This window comes from Leucoraja erinacea, chromosome 20 (assembly GCF_028641065.1).
Source record: "Leucoraja erinacea ecotype New England chromosome 20, Leri_hhj_1, whole genome shotgun sequence".
Taxonomy (NCBI): Eukaryota; Metazoa; Chordata; class Chondrichthyes; order Rajiformes; family Rajidae; genus Leucoraja; species Leucoraja erinaceus.
The window spans coordinates 22,956,245-22,978,858 of record NC_073396.1 but is presented as its reverse complement, the minus strand read 5'-3'; the positions used below and the strand labels follow the sequence as shown (position 1 = coordinate 22,978,858).

Genomic DNA, 22,614 nt, shown 5'->3' with positions numbered 1-22,614 from the left:
ACGTGCCCATGCTGACCAGCATTCCCCATCTACACTAGTCCCACCTGTCTGCGTTTGGCCCATATCCCTCTAATTCCAGCCGGGTGCAGGCCATGGAGAAGGATGGGGACTGCCGAGAACAAAGGAGGGACCCGGAGAGGGGGAGGCTACAAAGAACAAAGAGGACCCGGCGTAGGGCGGTGGAGGGGGGGGGGGGGGGGGGGGGGGGGGGGGGGGGGGGGGGGGGGGGGGTGGAGGGGCAGTAGATAGGATAGTTCAGTGAAGTATTGTAACTTTGTCGGTGCCAAAACGTGGCGAGGCTTGTGTACTGCCTGGTGAGGTCTGCTGTATGATTTTTCCGGGTTGCATGCAAAGCAAATCATTTCACTGTATTGTGACAATAACGTATTATTGAATCATTGAATCATTTCTGCTGCTGTCTCTGTTTTGTCTCGTTCGCCTGACTGAGGTCAGTTGACAGGGCTCCTCACCACGGGGAGGTCGACAACATGAGGCATAGATCAACAAACAGCTCAGCACATAATTTTCTACTGCGCTGTCCTCCCGCCACCCTGGAGGAGGGGTAGACCTCACAGCCCTCGTCAACAGCACATTGAACTGGCTACAGCGCCTGGTGAGCGTTACATAACTGCTGCTGCCTCAAATGCAAGACAAAGATTGAATCATTGAGGACATTCAGAGAGCTGCAATGTATGAAACCTGAAATAAAAACAGGAAATGCCCCAGTAGGTCCGATAGCACATGTGGACTCATTGGTGAATCAGAGGTGAGATATATCAGTATCTGACCTCCAATGAATTCTGAAATTTCTTTCTTTATTCCAGAAATCAGAAACTATTAAAACAGAGAACAAACAGTACAGCTCAGGAATGGGCTCTTCAGACCACATTGCCTGTGCCCTTCGAATGGCTGGAACAGATAGAACACGTTTGTAGGGATATGGACCAAACGCAAGGGGATGGATCTAATGTAGATGGGATATGGAACGTGTTGGTTGGTGTGAGCAAGTTGGGCCAAAGGGTCTGTTTTCCCTCTGTGTGATTCTACGACTTTATGACACTATGAGAAGGTATATCTCTTGGTCAGGTTCATGGATGGGAAAGGATTGGAGGGATGTGAACCAAACACAGGCAAATGGGATCAGATCTAGTAGGCAAATAGATCAGCATGGACATGTCGGGCTGAAGGGCCTGTCGCTGCGCTGTATAACTCTATGAAGGCATCCAAACGTGAGAATTTGGTCCTTTGGACTACGTGTTAATGTTTAATTAATTAAACTGTGTAGCACTGCTCACAGTGAAGTGTAATGTCTTTGTCTGAGCCACGGAAGACCATTTACAGTGACGGGTCGAACTCATCTTCACTTCTTAAGTGAAAGGATTTCTGTTTGATTGTTAGAGTGCGAGTATAATGAATGAATCATGTCTTTCCTGAGCCTGTTTGTTACGGACACAGTCACACTAATCCTTTTCGCACTTCTGGCTGTGTCCTGTCTGATGTATTTGTACTCTGGGTGTAAACGCTCAGTCGTTTACAAGCTGCCACCGGGTCCGTCTCCTCTGCCGCTGATCGGGAACCTACACACACTCGACCTGAAGATGCTGCACAGGAGTCTCACCGAGGTAAGGTACTTATGTATTGGCCATTGTATCCCAGACTACTGTGGGCTGGAATGCTATGAAGGGAACAAACTTACTGAATCAACTTTTTGTGCATGTAGAGTTAAAACATGGGCCATAAGTCCATAAGACCATAATACATAAGAGTAGTGGACTTTAAAACTGTAGAATTAAACCATTCGACACATCAAGTCCACTTTGCCATTCAATCATGGCTGCTTTAATTTTCCCTCTCAACCCCATTCTCCTGCCTTCTCTCCGAAACCATTGACACTAATCAAGAACCTGTTGATCTCTGTTTTAAAAATACCCAATGTCTTAGCCTCCACTGCCATCGATGATGCTCACAGAGGCAAGTGGGGTTGGTGGGTTAACTGTGCCTGTCCTCTTCCAGCCTCGTGGTTTAATTACTCCACAATTTAGCAGCTCTCTCTTTCTCCCTCGCTCTCTCTCTCTCGCTCTCGCTTTGTGAGACAGCAGCTCCACCAGTTGCACTGTGCTGAATCTCTTAATGATATGAATCTCCAAATCATAACAAAGCTTAACGTCGGGGAGGGTGTGGTGGAGACACCCCTCAAACGAGAGAAGAGATATCACCCCAGTGGGGCCACATGATTGGCAAGGGTGCCGGGTATTATTATGGTTTTTGGGAACACTACACCGTTAATTAGTGTATGTATAGCCGTGGAGAATGTCAGAGGGATTTTGCACAGGTCTTGTTTTGTACAGGAAAGAACTGCAGATGCTGGTTTAAAATTGAAGGTAGACACAAAATGCTGGAGTAACTCAGCGGGACATGCAGCATCTCTGGAGAGAAGAAATAGATGACGTTTCGGGTCGAGACCCTTCTTCAGACTGATGTCAGGGGAGTGGGTGATACGGAGATAAAATGTAGTCGGAGACAGTAAGACTGGTGGGAGAACTGGGAAGGAGGAGGGGATGGAGAGAGAGGGAAAGCAAGGGCTATCTTTAGTTAGAGGAGTCAATGTTCATACCACTGGTGTGTAACAAAGAGGAAGATGAATGAACTTTATTGCCTTTCCTCACAGTGGGAAACGTTGATTCTGCTGTGGGGGATGTTCATGTTAAATTCTATCGTGTATTGTGTTCTTTTTATTTGTATGGCTGTACAGTAACTCAAATCTCACTGTACCAGTTGGATCCTAGGATTGGCTACATCCAATGAATTAATAATTAAAAAAATAAAGGAAGGAATTAATTGTTCACGGAATCTTGTTCCTCCTGTTTAAGCTGTCTTAAGAGAAGTACGGCCCAATCTTCAGCATCAAGCTTGGAACCATGAAGGCTGTGGTCATGACCGGCTATGAGACTGTGAAGGATGCTCTCATCAACCATCCCAATGAGTTTGGAGGAAGAGGTCACATACAAATATTTGATGACTTATCAAAGGATCATGGTAACTCTCATCTTCATCGTATCCAAACCTTTAATTATGTTTGGTTGCATCCTCATTTGGTTCTGTTAACTGGAGTCTCGCTGGTGGCTTGTTTTTCTAAGGTGTAAAACTTTAAAGGACTTTGGACAACACCTTATTCTTTAAGTGAGCTTGGTAACTAATCCTCTGCAAATTGTGCAAATTTAGGAAGCTGAAATGAAACTGGGCTCTTAAGAAATATAGAGTGAGCAAGAAAAAAAGCCAAATTGGCCAAAATGGAGTCTTGAAATGGCTTTGGCAGATATGGTTAAGGAAAATCAAATGGCATTTTATACTTATATTAAGAACAAGTTGGTAGGTAGGGAGAGAGTAGGACCATGCAAGGACAAAGGAGGAAATTTGTTCTGGAGACAGGAGAAATGGGTGAGGGGTGAGGTACTAAATGAACACTTTGCATTGGTATTCACCATGGACAACATGGAGGTTGTGAGATCAGTGTGGCCGATGCTAATATTTGAGGACACGTTGAGATCTAGAACGGGGAGATGTTGGGTCTATTAAAGAGCATTCAGGTGAGATAATGTCTTAAAATAGCGGAGTTAGGGGATATGGGAAGAAGACAGGAATGGGGTACTGATTGGGGATGATCAGCCATCATCACATTGAATGGCGGTGCTGACTAGAAGGGCCGAATGACCCACTCCTGCTCCTTTTGTCTATTGTCTATGAGATTGATCCTAGGTTATCAAGGGAGACAAGAGAGGAGATAATTGGGGCCTCGACAAAGATCTTTTTTATCCTCTCTAGCCAAAGACGAGGTCTCAGAGGACTAGTGAGTAGCCAAGGTACACAAAAATGCCGGAGAAACTCTATGGGTGCAATTGAACCATTGAAACAAGACTTAATCTCTCCTCAAATGAAACAAAGTAATTTAATTTAAAAAAAAATTTCATGTGGTTACATGTAATTTTGCATGTGGTTTTTTAGGAATTTCTTTTGGACATGGAGAGTCATGGAAACAAATGCGAAGATTTACTTTACAGTGAATGTTCGCTACATAAGCCAAGGTCTGTCATGGTGTGCTGATCAGTTATGGTGTAAAGTTTTAAAACATTAACTCTGTTTTTCTTTCCACAGATGCTGCCTGATCTGTGTGTTTCAAGCATTCTCTGATTTAATTCAGATTTCCAGCATCTGCAGTTTATTTGATTTTCTTTCATAGGTGCCTTTCGAAGGGCCTATTTCCTCCATGACTATGATGATTCTAAACCACTTTGTCTCCAATAGCTGGGATTTCAAACATGAATAGAGGATCACCATCTTGAAACATAAGATTGCCTTCATCATGCCTGGATCTTCCCTTTTCTTTAATTGTTGCAAAAGACCATTAAGTGTGCATAACATGCAAACGCAATTTAAAATAGTGCTTCACTTGTCAACCAACCTCATGGGTATGAGAAGGATTTTTGATTTCTGTACTTTGCTCTCATGATATAGAATAAAATGTCTAAAAGATTAACTGACATAAACGCAGTCTGACATGTGGTGCAGCAGTAGAGTCACTGCCTTACAGCACCAGGGACCCGGGTCCCATCCTGACTACAGGTGCTGAATGTCTGTACAGAGCTTGTACGTTTTCCCCGTGACTGCATGGGTTTTCTCTGGTTGCTCTGGTTTCCACCCACATGCCAAAGATGTACTGGTTTGTCGGTTAATTAGCTTTGGTAAAATTTCAAATTGTCCCCAGTGTGTGGGATAGCGCTAGTGTGCAGGGATCGCTGGTCTGCACGGACTCGGTGGGCCAAAGGGCCTGTTTTCGCACTGTATCTCTAAACTAAACAAAACTAAACTAAACATTTGGCATAGATAAGCATTTCACTTGCAACACACAATTTCAGAACGTGATTAGCCATTAAGTCAGTCTGTTAATTTTTGTCTTGTTGGTAATCTTCCACACAGCAAAACCTTCCAACTATCATGACTTTCATTTCTAAGAACATGTAATGGTCAATCTAAACCAACAGTCATCTAATGTTTACTTGTCCTGTTTTTACATTAATCGGAACTGTACAATGTCAATGTCCCTTGTGCATAGGGAGTGGATGGGAAGGTGGGATAACAGAGAACGGGTGATCGAGAGTTGGCATTGACCCGGTGGACTGAAGGACCAAATTCCATGTTGAATCTCTAAACTAAATCAATGTTTGCTTGTCTTCCTCTACTGCAAAACATTGTATGAAATGCACTTTGTAATTTTGCAACGGTGTCAGTTCTGTTTGTTCAATAGATTTGAAAGGCCAACCACTCAAGTCAAATGTATGACATTTCCACAACATCTCTGACAAAATGTAGGTGGCCTAGCTTTGTGGTCATTGGAGATATTTGTGCTTAAAGAAACGACCATATTTTCTTAGAAACACCGTGCATCCAAGCATATTTCTTCAGAATTCTACCTGCTCCTCTTTTGAAATTTGGTTACGCTCATGGAGACACAGAGAGTCATACAGCGTGGAAACAGGCCCTTCGGCCCAACGCCCATGCTGACCAGCATTCCCCATCTACACTAGTCCCACCTGTCTGCGTTTGGCCCATATCCCTCTAATTCCAGCCGGGTGCAGGCCATGGGAGAAGGGGGACTGCCGAGAAACAAAGGGGACCGGAGAGGGGGAGGCTACAAAGAACAAAGAGGGGAGGGGGGCGTAGGGCGGGGGGGGGGGGGGGGGGGGGGGGGGGGGGGAGGGGCAGTAGATAGGATAGTTCAGTGAAGTATTGTAACTTTGTCGGTGCCAAAACGTGGCGAGGCTTGTGTACTGCCTGGTGAGGTCTGCTGTATGATTTTACCGGGTTGCATGCAAAGCAAAGCATTTCACTGTATTGTGACAATAACGTATTATTGAATCATTGAATCATTTCTGCTGCTGTCTCTGTTTGGTGTCGTTCGCCTGACTGAGGTCAGTTGACAGGGCTCCTCACCACGGGGAGGTCGACAACATGAGGCATAGATCAACAAACAGCTCAGCACATAATTTTCTACTGCGCTGTCCTCCCGCCACCCTGGAGGAGGGGTAGACCTCACAGCCCTCGTCAACAGCACATTGAACTGGCTACAGCGCCTGGTGAGCGTTACATAACTGCTGCTGCCTCAAATGCAAGACAAAGATTGAATCATTGAGGACATTCAGAGAGCTGCAATGTATGAAACCTGAAATAAAAACAGGAAATGCCCCAGTAGGTCCGATAGCACATGTGGACTCATTGGTGAATCAGAGGTGAGATATATCAGTATCTGACCTCCAATGAATTCTGAAATTTCTTTCTTTATTCCAGAAATCAGAAACTATTAAAACAGAGAACAAACAGTACAGCTCAGGAATGGGCTCTTCAGACCACATTGCCTGTGCCCTTCGAATGGCTGGAACAGATAGAACACGTTTGTAGGGATATGGACCAAACGCAAGGGGATGGATCTAATGTAGATGGGATATGGAACGTGTTGGTTGGTGTGAGCAAGTTGGGCCAAAGGGTCTGTTTTCCCTCTGTGTGATTCTACGACTTTATGACACTATGAGAAGGTATATCTCTTGGTCAGGTTCATGGATGGGAAAGGATTGGAGGGATGTGAACCAAACACAGGCAAATGGGATCAGATCTAGTAGGCAAATAGATCAGCATGGACATGTCGGGCTGAAGGGCCTGTCGCTGCGCTGTATAACTCTATGAAGGCATCCAAACGTGAGAATTTGGTCCTTTGGACTACGTGTTAATGTTTAATTAATTAAACTGTGTAGCACTGCTCACAGTGAAGTGTAATGTCTTTGTCTGAGCCACGGAAGACCATTTACAGTGACGGGTCGAACTCATCTTCACTTCTTAAGTGAAAGGATTTCTGTTTGATTGTTAGAGTGCGAGTATAATGAATGAATCATGTCTTTCCTGAGCCTGTTTGTTACGGACACAGTCACACTAATCCTTTTCGCACTTCTGGCTGTGTCCTGTCTGATGTATTTGTACTCTGGGTGTAAACGCTCAGTCGTTTACAAGCTGCCACCGGGTCCGTCTCCTCTGCCGCTGATCGGGAACCTACACACACTCGACCTGAAGATGCTGCACAGGAGTCTCACCGAGGTAAGGTACTTATGTATTGGCCATTGTATCCCAGACTACTGTGGGCTGGAATGCTATGAAGGGAACAAACTTACTGAATCAACTTTTTGTGCATGTAGAGTTAAAACATGGGCCATAAGTCCATAAGACCATAATACATAAGAGTAGTGGACTTTAAAACTGTAGAATAAACCATTCGACACATCAAGTCCACTTTGCCATTCAATCATGGCTGCTTTAAATTTTCCCTCTCAACCCCATTCTCCTGCCTTCTCTCCGAAACCATTGACACTAATCAAGAACCTGTTGATCTCTGTTTTAAAAATACCCAATGTCTTAGCCTCCACTGCCATCGATGATGCTCACAGAGGCAAGTGGGGTTGGTGGGTTAACTGTGCCTGTCCTCTTCCAGCCTCGTGGTTTAATTACTCCACAATTTAGCAGCTCTCTCTTTCTCCCTCGCTCTCTCTCTCTCGCTCTCGCTTTGGGAGACAGCAGCTCCACCAGTTGCACTGTGCTGAATCTCTTAATGATATGAATCTCCAAATCATAACAAAGCTTAACGTCGGGGAGGGTGTGGTGGAGACACCCCTCAAACGAGAGAAGAGATATCACCCCAGTGGGGCCACATGATTGGCAAGGGTGCCGGGTATTATTATGGTTTTTGGGAACACTACACCGTTAATTAGTGTATGTATAGCCGTGGAGAATGTCAGAGGGATTTTGCACAGGTCTTGTTTTGTACAGGAAAGAACTGCAGATGCTGGTTTAAAATTGAAGGTAGACACAAAATGCTGGAGTAACTCAGCGGGACATGCAGCATCTCTGGAGAGAAGAAATAGATGACGTTTCGGGTCGAGACCCTTCTTCAGACTGATGTCAGGGGAGTGGGTGATACGGAGATAAAATGTAGTCGGAGACAGTAAGACTGGTGGGAGAACTGGGAAGGAGGAGGGGATGGAGAGAGAGGGAAAGCAAGGGCTATCTTTAGTTAGAGGAGTCAATGTTCATACCACTGGGGTGTAACAAAGAGGAAGATGAATGAACTTTATTGCCTTTCCTCACAGTGGGAAACGTTGATTCTGCTGTGGGGGATGTTCATGTTAAATTCTATCGTGTATTGTGTTCTTTTTATTTGTATGGCTGTACAGTAACTCAAATCTCACTGTACCAGTTGGTGCATGTGACAATAAATGTAACTTGAACTTGAACTTGAAATCGAGCTATCCAAACAAAATATGAGGTGCTGTTCCTCCAATTTGCGCTGGGCCCCACTCTGACAATGGAGGAGATCTAGGACAGAAAGGTTAGATTGGGAATGTAAGGGGGAGTTAAAGTGCTGAGCAACTGGGAGATCAGGTAGGTTTAGGAGCAGAGGTGTTCGGCAAAACGATTGCCAAGCCTGCGCTTGGCCTCGCCGATATGCAGGAATAGACACCTGGAACATCAGATACAGTAGATGAGCTTGGAGGAGGTGCAAGTGAACCTGAAAAGACTGTCTGGGTCCTTGGACGGAGCTGAGGGGGGAGGTAAAGGGACAGGGGTTGCATCTCCTGCAGTTGCAGGGGAAAGTACCTGCGGAGGGGGTGGTTTGAGTGGGAATGGACAAGTCGACGTGGGAGTTGCAGAGTGAATGGTTTTGTACATATTTTTTAACCTGAATAAAGTTTATTTTGATTATTTAAAAAATTGTATTGATGGGATGCCCCTCATTCCCTTTCAGTTATCTGAGCAGTATGGACCTGTCTTTACCATTCAGCTGGGGCTGGAAAAAGTGGTGGTCCTGACGGGATACAAAGCAGTGAAGGAGGCTCTGGTGGATCAGGCGGATGAGTTTGCAGAGAGAGCAAAGGTCCCAGTGTTGGAAATGCAGGCAAACGGTTACGGTAATGGCCACCTCCTGTGCTTTCTGACAAAGCCCTGATGTTGTTTTACTATTGCCAAACATTGAAGCTGTTCATGGTCATAAATTCATAAGTCATAGGATTATTGATCGATTGGTTAATTGATCGATTGCTTAATACTTTATTATGAAATAGAATGGAATGGAATACGTTATTGTCACATGTGACAAGGCACAGTGAAATTCTTTACTTGCATACCCAATGTGTACAAATAGCAGCCACCTACAGCACTGACAAAGTTACAAAGTAACTCCTCCTTTAATTATTATCACGTGACGTCACAGAAATTCTATGTTTTGCTTCCTTTACACAAAGTATGCAAAAAGTATAGAAAGGGGGAATTTTCTTAGCCAGTGGGTGGTAAATCCGTGGAATTCATTGTCACAGACGGCTGTCATTGGGCATTTTTTTTAAAGCGGAGATTGACAGGTTCTTGATTAATAATAATAAAAATAATAATAATAAACTTTATTTCAGACTCAAGGTCCAGACAAGGGACAACATTACATAAAAAAACATTGCATATAAAAACATCATAAAATACACATAAAATCTAAGTATATAAATTATAAATTATACATTAAAAAACCCCACAATACATGAATTAAAATCCAGAATAAAAAAGAATGATCAATGTCCTACAACGAGACAACGATACCAGTGTCTCCACAACTGGGATTCGTAGCGTGTAGCGCAAAACCTTAATTACATTTTTAGAGTCATTTATCCTGCAAATTAATTTATACATATGATTCCTTAGGATAGCTTCTAAAGTACTGACTCCTGCAGCCACAAACATGCTACTAGCACTACACCATCTAGGTTTCGTTAAAAGTGTTCTCAAGGCATCATTGAAGGACACCTTTAGTCTCTGCAAACTTGTCTTTCCATAGTTCGACCTCAGGTGTGCAGTGTAGCGTGGTGTGTGTCAAAGTACGTTAGTAAGAGCGTCAAAGGGTTCGGGGAGAAGCCAGGAGAATGGGGTTGAGAGGAAAGTTAGATCAGCCGAGATTGAATGGTAAAGTAGACTCGATGGGTTGAATGGCCTAATTCTGCCCCTATCACTAATGAGCATCAGTGCAGAGCTATGTAAAATCAATTTCAGAGCAGATGAATTCCAATGCCAAAGTATTTAGTAAATTACTGCAGCGGGATAACCAAATGGAAACTATAAAAACCATTGAAACAAGACTTAATCTCTCCTCAAATGAAACAAAGTAATTTAATTTTTTAAAAAATTTCATGTGGTTACATGTAATTTTGCATGTGGTTTTTTAGGAATTTCTTTTGGACATGGAGAGTCATGGAAACAAATGCGAAGATTTACTTTAATGACATTACGCAATTTTGGCATGGGCAAGAAAACGATCGAAGATAAGATTACTGAGGAGGCCAAATATCTGGTGCAAGAAATCGAATCTCACCAAGGTTGGAAACGTAATTTCATTATTTTGATCACAGTAGTACCTTGTCTTGAACAAAAGGTAACACAGGGGCATAGATGGTCGAGCTGCTACCTCACAGTTCCAGAGAACTGGGTTCGATCCTGACCTTCGGCCCACTTAGTCTGCACTTGACCAATGATCACCCATACACTAGTTCTCTGTTATCCCACTGTTCATTCAATTAGGTTGAATTTAGTTTGGTTTAGTTTCGTTTAGCGATACAGTGTGGAAACGGCCCCTGCAGCCCACTGAGTCCGTGCCAACCAATGATCACCTGTACAATAGTTGTATCCTACACACTAAGGACAAATAACAAAAGCCAATGAACCAACAAACCCGCATGTCTTTGGAATGTGGGAGGAAATCGGAGCACCCGTGGATAAAACACACATGCGGTCACATGGAGAACATGCAAACTCCACACTGACAGGACCCATAGTCAGGATCATACCCAGGTCTCTGGCACTGTGAGGCAGCTACCCTACCACTGTGCAGCCCCAATGTTTTATAATTCTGTTTATGGTCCTGCATTAAATTGTACATTCATGTGCTTTTATTGACAGACCAACCCTTTGATACCTCCGTGCCTGTTACCTCTGCCATGGCCAACATTATCTGCTCGATAGTTTTTGGAGAACGATTTGACTACAGGGATGAAGTATTTCTCACCATAACAAAACTGATTCGTGAAAATTTTAATCTGCTTGGATCTTCCAGAGTCCAGGTATACATTCAGAATTAGAACAGAATTCTGACCTTGTGACATGGTATATCTGTATTCAATGCTTCAATGGTTTCTTTATTATCACGTGTACCAAGGTACAGTGAAATGCTTTTTTTGCATACAACTCAGCAAGACTATAACCATACATGATCACAATCTCCCGGTTAGTCGGGAATGTACAGAACGGCCCACTGAGTCTATATGCAAGAGGTGCCATATTGGTGCCATCTTACAGTCCCAGCTCCAGCTGGCAACTAGGGCCCATTATACTGTTCCTAATTGTAATGCAGGTCCTCCACCGATTTTCCAGCAATGGGTGGTCCAGCACCTCCTTTAATTCAGACAAAATTACGAGAGCGCACTTGAAATCCCTCCTGGAAGCCCCCCCATAAATGTGCCGCCCTGGCTGGGTAAGGCGACCGATCTCGGTCTCCCCAGTACTTCCGCGGCCAATCGGCAGGTCGGATTTGCCGCCTGTGGCCAGGTTTCTAAAACTCTGGCCCGGCCCAGCCAAAGCCGGCAGATCCGTTCCCATTGCCGACTTCCACAGCCGACTTTGTGGGCCGGTATCTCGGCCCTCCAAGGCCGTTACCTCTGTTGATCCAGCAAAATGGTTAACATGGCAAGGCTTTGGAAGCAAGGGTGCTGGAAAATCTGTGGTGGTCCTGTACTCATGAGAGTTCTGAGGATCTCCAATTTCTTGACCTACTGAGAGCTACCAGTACTTTTCATATTTATTTTGGATTTACAACATCTCTGGTGTTTTGCCAAAGGGCTGATTCAAGGAAGAACTTGAAAGAATATCTTGCTCTCTATTAACATAGATTTGTAGCATGATATTAATTTACAGCACAGACATGTGGCCTTTCTGCCTATCTTTCCATATTGACCATGGTGCTCATTCCATTGACTCTGCTCATTCCATTGGACCCATATTCCTCCATTCCTATCCAAATACTGCCCAAATGCCTTTTAAATATTATAATTGCTTCTGTCTCTACCATGTCATCTGGCAGCTCGTTCCAGATATTCACAGCCCTCCATGTTGTAAACTGCTGCTGGTATATCCTGCCCTCCTGTATAGGTTGGAGATTTGGACAATTATTTGTGAAGCTTAATTTTAGAATCATTGAATCATACAGTCCAGAACCAGGCACTTCAGCCCAACTAGTCCATTTGGCAGGAGATACCAGCAAGGGACACACTGGTGAACTAGATGATGCACTGAATATGCTTTATATTCCTCAGATGTACAATGCGTTTCCTTTCCTTGGCTTTCTACCGGGCACGCACAAGAAAATCTTTCAAAATCGAACACAAATGGTTCAGCTCATCCTGAATTTCTACGAAGAGCATCAGAAAACTCTGAATGAGAATGATGTCGGGAGCTTGATTGATGCTTTCTTGGTAAAACGCGAAGAGGTACTGAAATACATTATTAAATATTTTTAGAGAGTCACGGGTTATGGGGAGAAGATAGGAGAATGGGGTTGAGAAGGAAAGATAATTAGCCATGATTGAATGGCGGAGGAGACTTGATGGGCAGAATGGCTTAATTCTGTTCCTACAGCTCATGAACTTATGACATAGCATCCTCGGTAATGAGATCAGAAAATGCTGGAAGTGCTTAGCAGGTCAGGCAGCATCTTTGGGAGGGGAAACAGTGTTAACGTATCAGGTCTAAGCCCTTCACCAGTTCTGATGAAATATCGTTGACCTGAAATGTTAAACAGTTTCTCCTCCCACAGACGCCGCCTGACCTGCTAAGTAGGTGGCACAGTGAGCCGGGTAAAATTGTGACCTTGGGTGCTGTCTGTACGGAGTTTGTACGTTCTCCCTGTGACCACATGGGTTTCCTCTGGGTGCTCCAGCTTCCTCCCACATTCCAAAAATGGGCAGGTTTGTAGGCTAATTGGCTTTTGTAACTTGTCCCTAGTGTGTAGGATAGCACTAGTGTATGGGTGATCGCTGGTCGGCGTGGACTCAATGGATGGAACCTGGGTCTCTGGCGCTGCGAGGCAGCAACTCTACTGTTGCACCATTGTGCCACCCATTTTATCCCACCATCTCTCACCATCTCTCACCCCCCCCCCCCCCCCCTATTCACCCTGCTTCCTACATGCAGAGGCATGATGGGTTGAATGGCCATTCACCCTTCTTTGAACTATATTATGCTTCCAACTCTATGCATTAAATGCTCATAATTTTTTTAATTATGAGTATTAATTGAAGAAGGTATATATTCAATAATATGTCTGAAGAAAGGTCCCGACCCAAAATGACACCTATCAATTTTCTCCAGAGATGCTGCCTGACCCGTTGAGTTACTCCATCATATTGTGTCTATATGAAGTACAGTATATATTCATGCATGTTTATGTCAAGTATGATTGTTCATGAGGACATATTTAAACCATCTTACTAGTACCATTGGTGACTGTCACAGATTAATTGAATGGGTTTTACTCAGTGGTGGAGTCATGGAGAGAAACAGGCTCTTCAACCCATTGAGTCCACACCACCAATCAACCATCCCTTTACTTTATTCTTACACTAATCCAATTTCCTATTCTCCCCACATTCCGATCAACTCCCCCCAGAATCTACTACTCACCTGCACAGCTGACCAACGATCACCCTAATACTAGTTCTATCCTACACACTAGGGACAACTTACAGAACCCAATTAACCTGTGGACATGCACGTCTTTAGAATATGTAAACTGGAGCACCAGGAGAAAAGCCACCGGGAGAACGTGCAAACTCCACAGACAGCACCCGAGGTCAGGATTGAACTGAGGTCCCTAATACTGTGAGGCTGTGAGCTCCACGGCCTGTGACACTGTGTTGCCCTAAGTTGTACTTTCGTAAACACTAGCCTGATACCACTGGTTCCAAATTAAACTAATTTCATGTTGTGTTCTTTTAATTTTAAAGGAATCAAATAATTTGGATTCCTATTTCCATGACAATAATTTGGTGACTTCAGTAACCAACCTATTTGCTGCAGGAACTGACACCTCCTCTTCCACACTGCGCTGGGCTATCCTTCTGATGATGAAGTACCCAGAAATTCAGAGTAAGAGAGTATTTAAATCCATCTGAATAACGTATAACATCAGCAAAGTTCATGCACTGCATTTCAATGGTGTAAAGCAATTCATAGCGGAGAGACGATGTCTTACATTAAGGACAGGGGCTTTATGGCAACTTATTTATTCATCTGTTCAATGCGTGTTGAGACCATTTTGAGATTTTACCAAATCAATTAAAATTAAATAATAAATGTTAAGTAGCTACAAAGCACAAAATGTAGTAGCAAAGGTGGCACAGTGGCACGGTAGTAAAGTGTCTGCCTCACAGCGCCAGAGACCCTGACTACGGGTGCTGTCTGTACGATGTTTGTATGTTCTCCCTGGAACTACATGGGTTTCTCCGGGTGCTCGAGTTTCCTCCCACATTCCAAAGACCTGCAAGTTTGTAGGTTAATTGGCTTCTTTAAATTGTCCCTAGTGTGAAGGATAGAACTAGTGTACGGAGTGATAACATAGAACTTGTGTGAACACGTGACCAATGGTCACCACGGACTCAGTGGGCCGAAGGGCCTGTTTCCACACTGTATCTTTAAGTTAAACTAAGCTAAACTCAACAGGTCAGAGAGCTTCAGAGCAGTCTGTAGAAGGGTCCCGACACAACGACACCTGTCCACGTTCTGCAGAGATGCTGCCTGACCCGCTGAGTTCCTCCAGCACTTTGTGTTTTCTTTTGTAAACCAGCATCTGCAGTTGTTTGTTTCTACATCTATGGACAGGCACCCTTTCAGGACAGGACCTTCTTCAGACTCATCGGTTGAGTCTGAAGAAGAGTCCTGATCTGAATCGTTGTCTGTCCATTCCTTCCACAGATGCTGCTTGTCGTGCTGAGTTCCTTTAGCACTTTGTGTTTTGTCCTTGATTTTGTTGGCTGCTTTTCTGAAGCAGCGTGAAGTATGGATGACTCGCAGTGGGGGGGGGGTGTGGGGGGTGGGAGGTGGGTTATGGATGAAGTCGACGGCTGTGGAGAGAGGCTGGTGTGTGTATTTCCTGGAACAGTCCTAGGGAGCAGTGAGACTGTAACCTCTCCCTATACACACTCATCCTGCTGCCTCCACAGACTCTGCCTAACCTGCTATGAATTTTCTATCATTTTTCTGTTTTTATTTCATATTTCCAACATCTCCAGTTATTTATTTCTTGATTGCAGTGGAAACTGAAGTGTTATTTCCTTTAGGAAATGTGCAAGAGGAAATTAATAAAGTTATTGGAACAGAGGTAGCGCCCCGAATGGTAGATCGGAAGGGAATGCCGTACACTGATGCCGTGATACATGAGGTCCAGAGATTTGCCAACATCCTCCCAATGAACATTCCACATGCAACAACCAAGGATACTCACTTCAGGGAGTTTTTCATTCCAAAGGTAAAGCCTTCAAAGAATGATCTTAAATGCAGAATTCAAGTTGAAAAACTGAATGTTCAATTTAATGTATAGCCACAACCTATAATCAGCGTAGGATCGGGTACAACAATGGAGGCTACCGCAGTCATGACAAACAGGTTGGGTGAATTCTCTGGAGATTCTGAACATCTAGGAAGGAGCGTCTTGGGGCAGCACAGTGCCTTACAGCGCCAAAGATACAGATTGGATCCTGATTAAGGGTGCTGTCTGTACAGAGTTTTTAAATTCTCCCCATGACAGCGTGGATTTTCTCTGGGTTCTCCAGCTTCCTCCCACATTCCAAAGATGTACAGGTTTATAGACTAAATGGCTTCAATAAAACATTTATATTGCCCCAAGTGCGTAGGACGGTATTGGTGTACAGGGTGATTGCTGGTTGGCGTGGACTCGGTGAGTTGAAGAGTCTATTTCCGCGCTATATCACTAAAGTCTATAGTAAAGATATTCAACTACTGATCCAGGACACTGAAGTGAGATCTTGAGCTTGTAGAATCTTAAGTTTTTAATCAAGAAAGGCAAGTGGATGAGAAGTAAATGACTACAGCCAGGGACGAGAGCGCAGGAACATAGTTGAGGTAAATTTGGAATATTTCTTTACTTTTTGGAAATTGGACGAGATGATTAATGCAGCCTGAAGAAGGGTCCCAACTCATTTAGCTCTGACCACCTAACACCCAAAGGTCTGGGAATCAAGTCTGGTATCTTTCTACCTGGTTACTCCAGCACTTTGCATCTTTTTTGGACATTATCTGGTCATTATTACATTGCTGCAAGCATCTCCAGTTCCTTGTGTGTGTGTGTGTCTCTCTCTCCCTCACTTGATTAGTACAAATTTGGACTTGTTAAGGTCTGCTATTAGGACTGGTATTGCTCATTTCTAAGACCCAGCTCAGCGCAGTAAAGACTTGTATTTGTATAGCACTTTTCTTTCAGTACTTCCCAAATGCTTTAAAACCAAGGAAGTATTTTTTTTTAAGCAGAGTCACTATGGTATTGCAGAACACAGGACAGTCAATCTACAACAGCAACTCTGATTGCAGCAATGTAATAATGACCAGATAATGTCCAAAATGACACAGTGGTGCAGCTTGTAGAGACGTTATCTCACAGCACCAGAGGCCCTGGTTCGATTCTGACCTTGGGTACTATCTGTGTGGAGTTTGCACGTTCTCCTGGTGACCTCATGGGTTACCTCTGGGTGCTCCGAATTCCTCCCACATCCCAAAGATGTGTGGGTTTGTAGCCTACTTGGCCCTAGTGTGTAGGGAGTAGTTGAGAAAATGGGATAAACTAGTGTGAACGGGTGATCGATGGTCGGCGTGGGCTGAAGGGCCTGTTTCCATGCTGATTCTCTCTAAACTTAAAAAAATAATCCTTTGATAAAGATCTTTTGAATATGTCCTCGCCAGGAAATGCCTTAAACTTATTGACCCCGCAAAGCAACGCTATAGTATAAAAACCTTGGGGTTTATCTTAGGGAATGAACTAAGATGGCCAAACAGCATACATCCATTGGTAGCCTAAATATCAGCCATGATCGAATGGCAAAGCAATCTCGATGGGCAGAAGGGCCTAATTCTGCTCCTATCTCTTGTGAACACAAAATTCTAAATATATTTTCTACCGGGTGGGTTCTGTGCAGGTGGACAATCTCATCTGTACTCACAGTGATGGCCCCTACAAGGCATTGTTTCTCCAGTTGTCCATGGAATGCTTCTTAATCATGCAATCGCATAAGTGTGCCAGGGGTTATGGGGCGAAGGCAGGAGAATGGGGTTGAGAGGGAAAGATAGATCAGCCATGATTGAATGTTGGAGTAGACTTAATGGGCCAAATGGCCTAATCTAGAACATGAATTTATGAACTATTAATAGGAACATGCTTTAAAGTTGTGGCTGTGGCATTCACTTTCTCTTTTGTTTCAAAGGGAATGCAAGTGATCCCCCTGCTCTCCTCTGTCCTCCATGATAAAACTCAATGGGAAACACCAAATGACTTCAACCCTTCTCACTTCCTGGATGCTGAGGGGAGGTTTGTTAAGAGGGATGCCTTCATGCCTTTCTCTGCAGGTAGCGACTCAGTGGAATAGTTTGATCAACACACTTGTTGCAACATCATCATTTCTCTACACGTGTTGGTCAAAACATTAGCAATTAGCCATGCAATCAACAACATTTCCCAATAGTCCAATGGTACTTTATCGTCACGTACACCTAAGTACAGTGATATTTGTTCTGGATACAGGTCAGTGACAATCCTCCTATACATTAGGCACAATCATACTAAGTACCAGCATGCTAGATAGTAGACCACACTGAGTCAGTACACAAGAGATGCTACATTTTAAGCACCAAATTGTACCCTTTAAGCCCAATTAAAAAAAAAAAATGTTAGAGTCCTAAATTGGCCAAGAAAGCCCGTTGTCCTAGCGACGACAGTGGTATACCTTACAGCAAGTTCAATATTTCCAGTAGTTTTCAATGTCAAACAGCCAGCATTTAAAGAAGATTTAAAGCATTTAAAGTCTGAAGAAGAGACCTGACACAAAATATTACCTGTCCATTTTCTCCAGAGATGCTGCCTCACCTGCTGAGTTGCTCCAGCACATGGTGTCTATCTCTGGTATAAGCCAGCATCTGTAGTTCCTTTGGATTATATTAATAATAATAATAATAATACATTTTATTTATAGGGCGCCTTTCAGGACTCAAGGACACCTTACAATTAAAACAAACATGACACCTTAAAGCATTTAAGTTGTGAATCTTCCTGAACTACTTGTTTTAGGTTAAACCTGGCACGGGACATGTTTGCAAAGTTCAAATATGTTTTTTTATACTGCTTCAGCTAATTTTAATTTAGAGGATATAGTTTTTTGTTCGTTTCTTTACATGCTTTTAATCGTTTTAAAGGTCGACGGATCTGCATTGGGGAAAGTCTGGCCAAGATGGAGCTGTTCCTCTTTTTCACGACGTTGATGCAGAAATTCTCCTTCCAAGCTCTGCCGGGAATCTGCTTGGACCTCACCCCGTTGGTTGGTCTTACCTTGTGCCCAAAGCCTCACTTAGTTTGTGCTGCACTCCGCTAGCTAACACGCCTAAGAGAAAGGTGGATGGATACACAGCAGGAACAGAGTTTCCCGGAGAAGCTTAGAGGCATTCACCTTTAGCTTCTTTGAACACTTTCACTTATTAATTATAGAAGTATCATCAATGAAATAGACCAATTGTTGGAGGTGGGAGTTTACGTCATTAACCCTTCAGAAATCTTCCCAGACTCTGTGGTGATGGGAAACTTGGGAGAAACTAGGACTCTGTGGTCCAGTGGACTCTATATTTCCATGATTTAGTTTAGTTTAGTTTAGTTCAGTTTAGTTTCATTACGTGTACTGAGGTACAGTGAAAAGCTTTTTTTGTAGCGTGATGTCGTCAGCAGAAAGACTACACATGGCTACAATCAAGGCATCCACAGTGTACAGTTACAGGATAAAAGGAATAATGTTCAGTGCAAAATAAAGTCCAGTAAAGTCCGAATAAAGATAGTACAAAGGTCTCAAATGAGGTACTGTAGATGGCAGGTCAGGACCACTCTCTAGTTGGTGATAGGCAGGGACAATTAATGATCACCTTGCCAACAACACGAATTTAAAGTAAAATGAACATTATTCAGTGTTGTTCATAGCCCTATGATGTAACACAAATAAAGTGACTGGGAAACATGTGAGGACATGTATCACTGACCTGCAACTTTAAAAATGAATTGAATCACAACATCTAATTATCTGTATCAATCCTATTTAGCACATGATCTATATAATTAAAAGTGTCATCTTGACCACTTCCTGTCTGCGCTGTATATTGATTTTAGAAAAAATGTTACCCTGTATCGCTGTGATTTTTGGTCATCTTACTTACAAGTCCTCCTCCACTGTCAGCCCCAAGGATTGTTTCCATTGATGAAAAATAAAACAGTAATGAGTGTTTAAAAAACCTTGAGATCAGCTGATTGGTCCTTTCGCCTGTAAATCACCGCAACGAAGGTAACACCCCTTCTGGAGAGGGGGCAGGACTATAAAACCCAGAATGCCTGGACGTGAGTCAGTCACTTTGGAAGATCGCGAGGGAGAAGCCACAACTGATTCTGCTGTGAGTCTAATGAACTGTGGGTTTACCCTTTATGTGCTTTATGTGGTTAAGTGGTTTATGTGGTTATGTGGTTATGCGCTTTGTGTGGTTAACTTTATGTGATTGCAATAAATGATTTGTTAGCCAGCAATGTGCTTGTAATGAATGATGATTTGTTAACCTTTTATGTGCTTGCAATAAATGATTTGTTAGCCCTTAATGAAATGAAATTAGTTATTTGGCCTGCCCTGTGCTTTTGCTTTGCCTTTGCTTTGCTTGCCCTCACCTGAAATGAAAGCATATGGATTGTATTGTTGGCTGGCCCTACCTGCCCTGTGCTTGACTTGACTTGACTTGACTTGAAATGGATTGACTTGTCTTGACATGAAATGGATTTAAATTAATTGTTGGCCCTGCACTCCCTGTGCTTGAATTGACTTGACCCACAACACCCATGCTAGCTCCAGAACCTCTCCCCCCCTCCCCACTGGCCACCAATATTGGAATTGGTGGAGAGGTGGAATGTTGCGTTGGGGGACCAGCCCTCGCGTGTGAACCTAGGACCCAACGGGTCCCACTTAGCCTAGTTCATCAATAAAATTAAATATGAAGTAAAAAATGAGTAAACTAAATTTAGTTTGCAGGTACAACATGGAATCAGTCCAACCATTAATATCAGATTCACTCTAGTTCTATGTTTTTCCACTTTCACATCCACTCCCTACACACTAGGGGAAATGTTACAGAGGCCAATTAAACTACAAACCCACACGTATGTGAGATGTGGGAGGAAACCCACTTGGTCACAGGGAGGATGTGCAAACTCCAAACGGACAGCACCCGAGGTCAGGATTGAACCCGTGTCTCTAGCGCTGTGAGGTGACAGATTTACCTGTAAGTTTATTGAACCACAAATCAGAATAATCCAACTGCAATAACTTTGAAACTGATGTGAGATTTACAGTAGATCTAGATATCAAAAGTCTAATTCTGTAGTCATTTTAGTTCACGTACTAATGTTAGCTAATGCCCAATATGCATTACATTACATGAGTGTAATAGGTAATTTCTGCATCTATTCTACATCTGATCATAGGGTGGCATTTGTGCGAATTGCTGCCTCACAGCACCAAAACCCAGGTTCGATCCTGACTCCAGGTGCTGCCTGTACGGAGTTTGCACATTCTCCCTGTAACCCCATAGGCTTACTCTGGATGCTCTGGTTTCCTCCCACATTCCAAAGACATACATGTTTGTAGGTTAGTTGGCATCTGTAAATCATCCCGTGTGTGCAGAATAGAGCTAGTGTAGGGATGATCAGTCTGAAGAAAGGTCCAGACCTGAAATGTCCCCTGTCCAAGTTCTCCAGGGATGCTGCCTGGCCCGCTGAGTTACTCCGGCACTTTGGGTCTTTTTTGGTCAACCAGCATCTGCCCTTTGCGTCTAGAAATACATTCACAATAGCTCCAGTAGTTTCATGTTTAGTGGACACTAGACCAAGTGCAGACCCGTTGGGTCTGCTCCCCCAATGGTGTGATCCCCCAACCCAATATTCCACCATGCACCCGTCTCCTCCAATTGAACTGAAGCCGTACTGAAAAGTAAGATTCCAGCACTGCCCTGCCTCTTTAAAAAAAAATCCCTGCCTGCTGCAGCAGTGAAAAGTTCAGTGTTCCCGGCTTGCAACTATATAGATAGATAGATAGATAGATAGATAGATAGATAGATAGATGAACCAGATGCAGGTAGGTAGGATATGGGTAAACGGGGCAACTTGGTTGCCATAAGCAAGTTCAGCCGAAGGCCCTGTTTGCTTGCAGCATAACTCCAAAACTTTAAATCCTATTGTTGATAATTTCAATTGATGAGCATGCAATACACAGCTCCATTCAGATTAGAAAGAGGGGAAAGAGTCGGGAGGGAGAGTGGAGGGGAAGGCGGAGAGAAGTGGAAGAGTGGGGAGGGAGGTGGAGAGGGGCAGCGGGAGTGATGGAAGAGCGACAGAGGGATAGGGGAAGGTGGCGGTGGGAGAGGGAGGGGGGGTGGGGTAGAGAGTGAAGGGGGTGGGGGAGAGAGAGATGGGTGGGAGAGGGAGAGGGGTGAGGAGAGGGAAACATAGAAACATAAGATTCTATAAGATCACCCCTCAATCTTCTAAATTCTAGCTAGTACAAGCCGAGTTTATCCAGTCTTTCTTCATATGAAAGTCCTGCCATCCCAGGAGTCAGTCTGGTGAACCGTCTCTGTACTCCCTCTATGGCAATAATGTCTTTGGGCATTGTGACATCACACGATGACACGGTCACCAGGGGCTGGGGCTGGTGCAAAGGCATATGTAAATGGATCCATCCCGATTGGACATCTGCGAGCATTGGGCATTGTGACATCACACGACGGGAACGAATCAAAAGGCAGGAAGGGATCCGTACTGCAGCCGGACGACGGCGGACTGATTTGAGTTTTATATATTACTAGACCAAGTGCAGACCCGTTGGGTCTGTTTCCCCAACAGCGTTTGCGGGGGGGGGGGGGGAGGGGGAGTAGGGGCTGCGGCATCACACTCAAATTAACCACCCCCCAAACTCACAGGTGGGGGGGAGGGGGGGGGGTGGGTGAGAAGAGGGGAGGGAGGGGAGAGGAGGAGGAGGAAACATGACAGATTTGGGAGGGAAAGGAGAGCGGGGTAGGGGGTGAGAGAGGGGATGGGGGAGAGGGGGATGTGGGGAGAGATGGTGGGATGGGGGATGGGGAGGGGAGGGGAGAAGGGAGAGAAAGGGAAAGAGTGGGGGAGTGCGAGGGAGG

At 44.1% G+C, this 22,614-nt stretch overlaps 2 protein-coding genes across 4 annotated transcripts; both read left to right on the top strand.

Annotated features, from left to right (window-relative positions):
* The first annotated feature begins 438 nt into the window (after positions 1-438).
* On the top strand, positions 439-5,350 carry LOC129706964 (cytochrome P450 2E1-like). Its single transcript, XM_055651653.1, is given in 3 exon segments — positions 439-1,622; positions 2,871-3,036; positions 4,153-5,350. Coding segments are annotated over 3 exon segments (378 nt in total). The 5' UTR covers positions 439-1,421; the 3' UTR covers positions 4,164-5,350.
* Positions 5,351-5,738: 388 nt separating this feature from the next.
* LOC129706962 (cytochrome P450 2K1-like) lies at positions 5,739-19,725 on the top strand. Of its 3 annotated transcripts, XM_055651647.1 has the most exons (9): positions 5,740-7,140; positions 8,843-9,005; positions 10,302-10,451; positions 11,032-11,192; positions 12,441-12,614; positions 14,130-14,271; positions 15,462-15,649; positions 17,616-17,757; positions 18,601-19,725. In XM_055651647.1, exons 1-9 carry the CDS (start codon positions 6,940-6,942, stop codon positions 18,774-18,776), a joined length of 1,497 nt encoding a protein of 498 aa, XP_055507622.1. In that variant the 5' UTR covers positions 5,740-6,939; the 3' UTR covers positions 18,777-19,725. The 3 variants fall into 3 exon arrangements, with proteins under 3 accessions (XP_055507623.1, XP_055507622.1, XP_055507624.1); XM_055651648.1 differs by lacking the exons at positions 17,616-17,757; positions 18,601-19,725 and adding an exon at positions 15,822-17,609 and having other exon boundaries at positions 5,739-7,140; XM_055651649.1 differs by lacking the exon at positions 17,616-17,757.
* The last annotated feature ends 2,889 nt before the right edge of the window (positions 19,726-22,614 follow it).